Source organism: Felis catus, chromosome B3 (assembly GCF_018350175.1).
Source record: "Felis catus isolate Fca126 chromosome B3, F.catus_Fca126_mat1.0, whole genome shotgun sequence".
Taxonomy (NCBI): Eukaryota; Metazoa; Chordata; class Mammalia; order Carnivora; family Felidae; genus Felis; species Felis catus.
Window position 1 is genome coordinate 119505768 of NC_058373.1, and position 9834 is coordinate 119515601.

The 9834-nt window shown below is 54.6% G+C and overlaps 1 protein-coding gene across 1 annotated transcript in view; it reads right to left on the bottom strand.

The window, feature by feature from the left end:
- The window catches only part of LTBP2 (latent transforming growth factor beta binding protein 2), a 106261-nt gene extending 96805 nt beyond the window's left edge, over window positions 1-9456 (bottom strand). Inside the window, 2 exon segments of the mRNA XM_023255858.2 lie at window positions 1267-1337; window positions 8239-9456. Coding sequence (XP_023111626.2) covers window positions 1267-1337; window positions 8239-8732 — 565 coding nt within the window. The 5' untranslated portion in view covers window positions 8733-9456.
- Window positions 9457-9834: the final 378 nt, after the last annotated feature.

The following is a 9834-nucleotide window of genomic DNA, read 5'->3' on the forward strand; positions in this document are numbered from 1 at the left end:
CAGACCTGGGGAGCTGATGAGTGCTCACGAGGAGCCCTGGGGTGCGAAGGAGAAAGATCCAAGGGGCTCTCTGGAGCCCCCATATGTTTTCACCTGTGAGGATTCCAAATTCCAGAAGGCCCGGCCTCAGCTGGTGTCGGGAGCCCCACACAACCCCCCACAGAGAAGAGTATGGGGTTCTAAAGTCAAAATGCCTGGATCCAGCCCCAGATCTAGTGCTTGGAGTCGTGTAACCTTGGCCATGTTTCCTAATCAACCCAAGACTCAGCCTCCTTGCCCGTAAGTGGGAATGGTCAGTAAATACCCACTTTACAGGATTATTGAGAGTCTCGATGATGTACGTGAAGGGCTTAGCACAGTGTTAGGCACACAGTGAATGCTCAGCTCTTAGCCAGTAGGAATAGCAGTACTGATCCCAGTTCACAGGTGTAGAAAGTGAGGCCCACAAAGATAAGGTAAGATAAGACATCTGGCAGCAGGGTCCAGTGATTAAGAAGAGGGACCCCCCGGAGTCAGGTCACTTGAGCTCAAACCCTGCCATTTCCAGGCCACGTGACCCGGAACCTGCTTGTGACCTGCTTGTGCCTCAGTTTCCTTATTTGCCAAATGGAGAGTAGTACTCCCTGCCCCCCTGGCCATATAAAGTGTAGCTTGCACAAAGCGAGTCCTGTGTAGGGATTGGCTCTTGTCGTTGTCACCGCCTCTACACCACGAAGCCTCTCCGAGAGGCTTAGGCATGGACCCCTGGCTCTTTCTGCCTGGCTCCCTGGTTTCCATGTAACTAAGATGACTCTTCTCTCTTTTCTCTCATCGGGGCCAGCCTGCCAGCTTCAGAGCAGTCTCAAAAGCTTCTCCAGACATGGGATCAGAGCCTCATCTGACAGCCTCATCCTGGCAGACGCCTGACAGAGGCCAGGACCAGCAGGGCCAGGGGCCATGGCAGGGTGGAGTCCCATGGCACACGATGTGAATTGTGCCGCTAGAAATGTGGGACGCGGAGACTCTGGGGCCAGGCATGTTTTGCAGACTACAGGGGCATGTGGGCACCTAAGGGACCCTGTGGACGGGGCAAGTGGGGCACCGACACAGTGGGGCAGCAGGAAGGGAATGCAGGAAGCTTTAAAAAACATAATCGGGGATTTTCTCCGAGAAGTTGTTCCAGCTGGAGGCCTTTTTAAAATCTCCTCCCTTCCACCATAGGCTCCTGGCCTGGCCAACCTCCAGGGAGAGAGGGGGGAGAAGGGTGAATGCGGCGGAGGCACTCACGTTTGATACAGTGGTTGGTGCTGTTCGCCGTCGTCCATCCCGGGCAGCACTGTCCCCCGCAGACATTCCTCCTGCCGGATCAGCAAAACGGGGTCAGCACAGGGTGCTCAGAGTGGTACTATTCACAGAGCTGCTTTGGTGGTCCCGCCCTCTACTGGCAGGGCCTGGGGGAACACTGCCAGGCTGGCCACACTGTCCCCCTTCTCTGGGGAGTCCACATGGCCCAGGGGTAAGCACTTTGACATCCTGCAGATCTAACACTGATTCCTGACTGCTATTCTCTGAGTGAGCTTGAGAAACTCCACTCCCTCCATCAGGATGATGGACATAATAATACATGCCTAACTGGGTTGTTGTCATGATTAAACGAGAGAGAGGGAGAGGGAGAGAGAGAGATACAGTACCTAACACAAAGAAGTCACTCTCCTGGGACAATAATGAGTGATCATGCAGATGATGAAAAAAGCAAGTTCAGAAAGGTTCAGTCACTTGCCGAGGCTAAACAATGAGTAAGTGCCGAAGTCAAATGCAAACTTGAGTTGGCCCGTCTCTAAGTCATGCTCCGACCCCACACTGCCTCTCACCAAAACGAAACACCATGGTCCTTTGCCCAACAAATGCTGACCATGTAGGGGAAGCTGGAAAACACATGTAAAACAGTCTTAAGGACCTACATATGCGTCACCTGCCCACACATGCACACGGGGAGAAGCCTGCCCCTGGCAGGCCGGTGGGTGTGCAGTGGGGACAGGGGGACCTGGGGTTATAGAATTTCTATCGAGGAGGGGCTTGAGGTGGTGAGCTGGTAAGAAGATGAAACTGTGTACTTGGGTTAAGCTGCCTCTGCATAGCGAGCACACTTTTTCTTTGGGCAGGCTGATAGAACTTACTCCATGGGGGATAGTCCTTCCCCAGCTACTCCTTGGTTCTCGCACTGAGGGCATCCGCAGGAGACGCTGGTCTATACTGATCGCTGGGGCAGTTACCCAGCTCACTCGCACTCTGCTTTCAGGTGTGTGATCAGACCCCTGTAGCCCCAGCGGGTTTCACTAGCCCCCACTCTTTGTCTGAAGACTCAAATGCCCAGACCTGGGTGACTTCTCTAGAAGGACTCTTCCTGGAGAAGGCTTCTGAGGGCCTTGGCCCTGGCTTCATGGGCCCCATTACTGGCATCAGAAATGGTCTACTGAGCACTCACTGAAACAGGATGAGTGGGGCAGCAGAGCACGAGCTGGAGAATCAGGGCGAAGGACAGAGAAGGGGGCCTGTTCCTATGACCTCTGTGGCCAGGGGAGTAAGCATCTGGTCTCGCTCATGAATTTATTTGACATTTCAACGGACCCCAAAGCTTGTGTGGTTTTTGCAGTCTTACAAAACATTCAAAATAAATTCCTGCAGCTTGGAAAAGCTGAAGCCCGTTTCTAGCCCTTTGGCCCAGAGTTGTGGGGAGCTGCCTCCCAGGGAGCTCCCAGAATATCCTCCCAGCCAAAAGCTGTGCCATTCTGGCCACCTTGTAGCCTCTCTGGACCGCTGCCTTCAGCAGTTTCCTGGCTCTATGAGAACCTCCTCCCCATCAGGGCCCAAGGGGAAGGGGCTGGTCCTCATACCCAGGCTTTCTGAGTGTGCACGCCGGTGGAAGGGGTGGATATTTTACCCATCCATTTGTAAGTCACTCGTAAGTGACAAGTCCTCACAGGGGCCTAGGGGTCTTTGAAAGGAAACAGTCTGCATCCCCTGGGAGTTTCCTAAGAACTAAGGTCTGTTAGAGCTCAGACAGCACAGACCGAGGGGCCCACGTGGCTAGGAGGTCATGGCATGGAGCCCAGCCCAAGGAGGCCCCCTGAGCCAGCTGTCACCCCCAAAGCCCTCAGGACAGCTTTGCAGCTGAGTATAGGAGGCAGCAGCCAGCTCTGCCCTGCCTGCTAGTGGTAGAACACAGTGAAGCCTGGTCAGAATCAAAGACTGCCAGGCAGAGGGGGCCAGAATGGGGCTGGAAGGGCACTCAAGAGGGATTTGGGTACTCAATGGAGGACTCTGAGAGTTCCTTCTAGGCCAGTATCAGAATCTTGGGTAGAGGCCCAGGGAGGTGGGAAATGACCACTCAGCAGGCTCTGGCTAGCTGGAGGGAGCAAGTGTTTGACTAGCTGGGGCATATATTACCCAGGGATTCTGACTCCCTGGAAAGTCATTTGAGCCCAACCTTCCAGGTGACACCTCTCAGCACACATCAACTCAGTATCCAGCATCATTGTCCAGCCCTTGGGGACACATCTGGCTAACAGCCTGGGACAGCTGCTGTTCCACCTAGGACCAACGTGGTCACATTGGTACTTTGTTAAAAACCTCACAAGGCTCTCCATTGGCCTCTTATGAAGCTGGCCAGACCCCCACCTGCCTGTGCAGTCTAATTGCTCCCATCACCCTTCCCTTGTCTCCATGACCTTCCACAACCAAAGCTATGATCCTCCAAGGCTGCAAAATGTGTTGTCCCTGAATTGCACCACATAGGGTCACATTTTGATGCCTTTGCTTAAACTGCTCTCTATCTAGAATGCCTTCCTTCTCTTTGCCGATTGAAACCCTTTGCATACTCCAAGACTTCCAGATCGAATGTTACCTCCTTTGTGTGAACCTCCCCTGATATACACTCAGCCTTTCCCATTCCCCATCCACTGCATTCATTTAGAACGGATTGTCTCAGGGCCTGGGTGGCTCAGTCGTTTGAGTGTCCAACTTCTGCTCAGGTCACGATCTTGTGTTTTGTGGGTTCGAGACCCGCATGGCGCTCTGTGCTGACAGCTCAGAGTCTGGAGCCTGCTTTGGATTCTGTGTCTCCCTCTCTCTTTGCCCCTCCCTTGCTCATGCTCTATCTCTGTCTCTATCTCTCTCTCTCTCAAAAATAAATAAACATTAAAAAAAATTTTTTTAAAGATTTAGAACTGATGTCTCGGGTTATTGGTCATATGTGTCTTCGTCTTGACTATCTGGAGAAGTCTTTCTTATTCCTCTTTGTGTCTAACACAATGCCTGACACCTGGTATACATTTAATACTTCTTTGTTTCACTTAATCCACTGTTTCCCAAATAACAGGAGCCACACCCAGAGTAGGAAAGGGGGTTTTAGGTTTCCACAATCATAGCATTCGACAATGCAAGAGATTCCCTTTTCAGTGATCTTTCTAGCCTGATTAGATGAGTGAAAAAAAAAAAAAATCTGCCTGAGGTTAGGTCTCCACGCCAGGTCCTTCCCCTAACATTTCCCAGTCCCCCCTTTCAATAGGAAGCATACCACAGGGGTGAGCTTCCTAAGATAATGGTGTCTGACTAGAATTTGAGAACACTTCATTATTTCAATTCTCCTGCAATCACCTTCTTTTTGTGACAAGTGGTACTATTTTCAGCTCGATAAGAGTGATACAAAGTGTCCTCGAAAGATGAATTGATTTATGTAGAAAAATGAGCCAAGCACTATTTGCAATCGCAAAAAAAGGTAAATCATCTAAAGGGTCAAAAACAGGAGGGTGGATAATTGTATATTCAGACAATGGCATAATAAACCACAGTTAAACTGAATAAACGTGAGCTGAATATACTAACCTGGTTAAACTTAAAAATCTAATGAGGAAGGGAGAAAGCAAATTGTAGGAGGGATAATACAGTATGGTATCACTTATCTAAGTTTAAAGATATGCAAAACAATACTGTGTATTTTACGGAGCCGTGCATTCATAGTAATTGTGTAAAAACATACACTGGAATCATGAATGAACTCAGGGTAGTGGTTAACTCTGGGCAGAGAGAGAGAGAGAGAGAGAGAGAGAGAAATTTATAGAGGAATTTTCAACTGAAAAAAAATCAGAAGTAAGATGTGCTAAAATCTTAAGGTTTGAACAATCTGGATTGTTAGGCATATTATTTCCAATACCTTTTTGTATGTTTGTACAAAACTTCATATTATAAAATACTTTAAAATTGATAAAATACAAAAACCTGCTATTTTAACAGTATATAAATCCAAAGGAAAATAATAGAAGAGGGAAAAGATCAAGGAAAATATTATGAAAGTGTTTGGCTGTGAGGCTAGTTCAAGACACACTGCCTATTTTGAGACAATGGCTTTAAAAGTCCCCTGTAGGGGTGCCTGGGTGGCTCAGTTGGTTAAGCGACAGACTTGGGCTCAGGTCACGATCTCACCGTTAAGTGAGTCTGAGGGCTCTGTGCTGACAGCTCAGAGCCTGGAGCCTGCTTCAGATTCTGTGTCTCCCTCTTTCTCTGCCCTTCCCCTGCTCGTGCTCTGTCTCTCTCAAAAATAAACATTAAAAAAAATTTTAAGTCCCATGAAGACCATAAATTTCATTAGTGCAGGCAGGATCTTTCGGCTATGGTTACAATGTATCTCACACACCTAGCATTGTGCCTCGCACATGCTTACTAAATCATCCTTGTGTGCAATAAATTCCCACTACATGCCAGTTTCGTGAGGACACGCGCTGTGCCCACCACTGCTGTTATCTCCATGATCCAGCACAGCGCCTGGCATATAGGAGGCTTTTCAAATACTTGTTGAAAGAATAAAGAATCCCGGGAAGTCGTAACGCAGTTCCAAGCTCCACCAGAAGGTGGCACTTGGTCCTTGGCCCTGAGCAACCCACTAGGCAATTGCCAGAGAGGTCAGCCTGGCCAGAAGCCATTAGCCAGAATGGGCCTGCGTAGAGGAAGCAGATGGACAAGACTGCCACTCAGCCCTCCCCAGCTGATTTGGAGCGGTTGTGTGGACTGCCAGATGAACCCACCCTTTATCAAAGCTGCAGAAAACTATCTGGGGGAGAAGCCGAGCCCCCAGATACACAACTTGTGATACCGTGTGTGCGCCTGTGTATGGTAGGTGCCTACGGGTGGCACCCCGTCCATGTCCTTACACGCCTGTGCACATATACCGGCTCTATTGTGGTGACAATCTGCTTTGCACATCTTCACCTCATTTCACAACTTCTAATAGTGCACCCTTCCACTCCCACCCTGCACCTACCTTCCCCCCAACTTCCACCTAAATGCCAATGAATAAGTTCCCCCATGATCTCGCCCAACCTATGGCTCCAGCATCACTCCTATGGCTTCCCTACACCAGGGCGCCCGCTTGTCCCCAGGCCAGTGCCAATAGTGAAAGGGCCTTGTCCTCGGGCACTGCTACACCTCTGGACCCCACTCCTGCCGCCTCCCCTCTGCTTCCCCACAAACTGTCCATTGACCCCCAGGGACTGCAGCTCACGGGGCTGCCTTCTCCTCCGAGCTCCTCAGCCATAGCTGTCCCATTTCTTTATGCTTTAACATGTACTTTCCGTTACTAGAAAGCACATTCACGGGCACATATCTGTTCATCTCTCTAACTTTGAAGTAATTGAGTTGCTTTCCCTGCAGGAACAATGCCTTTGTCACTGGGCTGCCATCTCCTATCCCCTGCTCTGCACACTAGCTCTTAGGAAGCATGTATCAACTTGCACACATCAGGAAAGGAAAAAACTGAAACACGTGGGTCCTCCATTAACCCTTGTTGGCTGATCCTGGGTCTGAGCAACTTGGCAGTGCGTGGGTGTACTCTCGGCCTGCTTGAAGCTGGGCCTTCCGTGGGCAGCAGCGACTTCATCCACTCATTCAACAGATACTCAATGAGCATCAATTATATGCAGGCACTGTTCTAGGCACTGGTAATACAGCAATGAACAAAACAAAGCCTCTGTTTTCATAGAATTTACATTAGCACGGGCTGGGAGACCAAACCATAAATGCGGAAACAGAAACAGGTAAAGCAGAGTGAAGGGAGAGAGGGTGGGGCAGGAGTAATCAGAGACCTGTCTGAGCAGAGATCTGAACGAAGGGAGGCAATCCTGCTGAAGTGGGAAGGGTGCAGCGGCCAAGGAAAACCCAGGGTGGAAGGCCATGAGGCACACGGTCCTCCAGGATAAAACTGAGGGTACAAGTGTCCTTACTGTGCACTGGGACTGAAACCAGCTAGTATATTGGGCCCAGGCCATAAAGCCAGAGCCCTTCCCAGCCTCCCCCATCCTGCCCCCAACCAGCCGCTCACTGCCCAGGGCTCCCATGCCCTCTATTCTAGAGACACCTGTCATACCCAGACAAGGCCAGTGTCCCTCAGCCATGAGGATCCCAGCTGGGATGAGGGCTGCCTGGGAGGCTCCCGACGCTGCGAGGGCGCCCCCAGCGGGCAGCAGGGATGCCCGGGGAGAGGGGAAAAAAGCAACTCGCAAGGTTGGGGAGAGACTTAGTCCTGTAGATTGCACGAGTCGCGCTGACACGTAGCTGCACAGACGAGCACACAGACCCATTCTCCCACGTACCTACTGTACCCCAGCTCGAGCGGGAACAGGCTTCGAACCCAAAGTGCCCTTGAGCCCATGCCGCCTCCCACGTCCAGCCATGCGAGGGCCCAGGCAGACCTGCGTCCCAACTGTATATACACTTGTAGCCAAGTTGAGGCTTCGCTGCCAGCTCCGTTCCCGGAGATGCATCTGCCTTGGCATTCTGGAGCCCCGACCTCCTCTACCTACCTGCGCTCTGAGCCCGCTCTCGGGTCTCAGGCGCCTGGAACGCCCACCCCGCTGCCCCTTCGGGGCTCCCTTTTGGTTCCCGGCAGCGCTGCGGGAGTCTGCGGGCACCAGTTAGCGGAGGGCAGGCGAATGCACCCGCGCCTTGCGAAAGGATTTAACGTCAGGTCTCGGCGAGCTGGCACGAAAGGGTGAGGATGGTGTTTCTCTCTGCCCTCAACTCTTCGAAAGTGGGGCGGATCTCCGAGCCTCAGCTTCGGGACCCCGGTGCTGTTTGCTTGCAGTCCTGAGGCCAGAAGAACCAAGGGCACGAGCCCGGGGCCCTCTCTCCTCTCGCCTGCCCATCCCTCCACTAATGAGCACACGGAGACCCGCCCTCGCTTCCCCCCGACCCCTCTGCAGTGCTCACCCCGTAAGTCGCCCTCGCGGCGGGGTTGGGGGCGCAGCCCCGGGCCGCTGCGGGGTTCCGAGGCGCGGGAGAGCCGGGGCGGCCCGGGCGCGGACTGCGGGCTGCTGCTGGCCCAGGGGACTGCTTCTCCAGGTCTGCGCAGGTGGCTGGGCTCGGCGCGGCTGCTGCGCGCGGGGCGGCCTCCTGGCCAGCGCGTTGGCGGGCCTCCGGGCGCTCCCCCAGCCGAGTTGGGCCCGCTCCGTGGGCGGCAAGCCCGGGACGGGCGCGTCCTGCTCTCGGAACAGACTGTACACCTTGGCGGCAGCCGCGGCGGGGTGACTGCCCCCGGGGCGCCGCAGCCGGTTCGCCTCCCTGCCAGCCGGCTCGTATCTTCCTACCGGGTCCCTCTGAGCGTGACCCATGCCCACGAAGAGAGCCAGGGTGAGGGCCAGGAGGCTCCCGCAGGGGTTCCGCAGGGCGCGCCCGGTGCAGCGGTGGGTGGTCGGGGGCCTCATGGCTCCGGGGGCGACTGGAGAGCGGTGAGCGCGGGGAACAGCCCCGGGGGCTTGCGGCGCCTGCGCTCCGCTCCCCTGCCGGCGGCCCGCTACTCCTGGTCTAGGGGCTCCGAGCCAGCCTTCCCCGGGCGAGGGCTGGGCGGCGTGAGCGCTGCGGGGCTGGGCGCCCCGAGCCTGGCGTCCGCTCGTCTCCAGCCGGGTGCGCACCGCCGCTGCACTTTTCGCGCCTTCTCCCGGTCTCTGCGGCCTTCTGAAGGGGAGACGGACGCTTTTATTTTTGGAAACTTCCCCCTGTTTTTTCGTCTCTTTTATCTACATCATGCCCCCTCCTCGGAGGGACAGCTCAGCCCCCTCATTACGGGAGAGGGAGAGAGGAATTCCAGCAACACCCACTTTGGCACCGGGACGCGAGCGGGCGGCGAGGGGGGTTAACCCGTGAGGAGCTGGGGGCAGCGCAGAGCTGACCCGACGGCTGGCGGGGGAGACGACGCCTGCCGGGACGGGGGCACCTGGTCGCCTTTCTCTCGTGCTGGGCAAGCTCGAACTGCTGACCTGTCCCGCATTTATGTGCTGCCCCCGCGCTCGGGGACAAACTCCCGGTTGGGTGACCCAGGCTGCGGCCTCGAAGGTCTGAAGGAGGCCAGGAGAGGTATTAAGAACGGCGTGACAAGAGACTGGCCCGGCGGGACCGCCGTCCGGCCCCTTCGCTTCCCGCCCCGGCCACTGGGGGCGCCCGCTGCGGGATCGGCTAGCCTGCGGCGGGGGCGGGGCCGCGCGGGGCAGCGCACGGAGCTCGCCTCCCCCTCCGCGCGGCAGGACGCGTGAGCGCTGGAAGGTCGCCTGGGGCGCGCGCCCTGCCTGGGGCGCGCGCCCTCTAGTGGAGCTGGCTGCGTCCTCCGCCACCTTGCAGCCGCTGCCGGCCGCCTTCGCTCCTAGGTCTTAATCCTTTTCCTGTTGCGTCAGGGTCCAGACTAGGCCTGAGGCGGCGATGGCGGATCCTGGAAGAGATATCATCTTTTAAACAAAGGTATAGATATAGAGGATCTAGAATAAGGTCACACAGGAAACAGCGTGTATCCAAAAAGGGAATGAAATCCTGGCC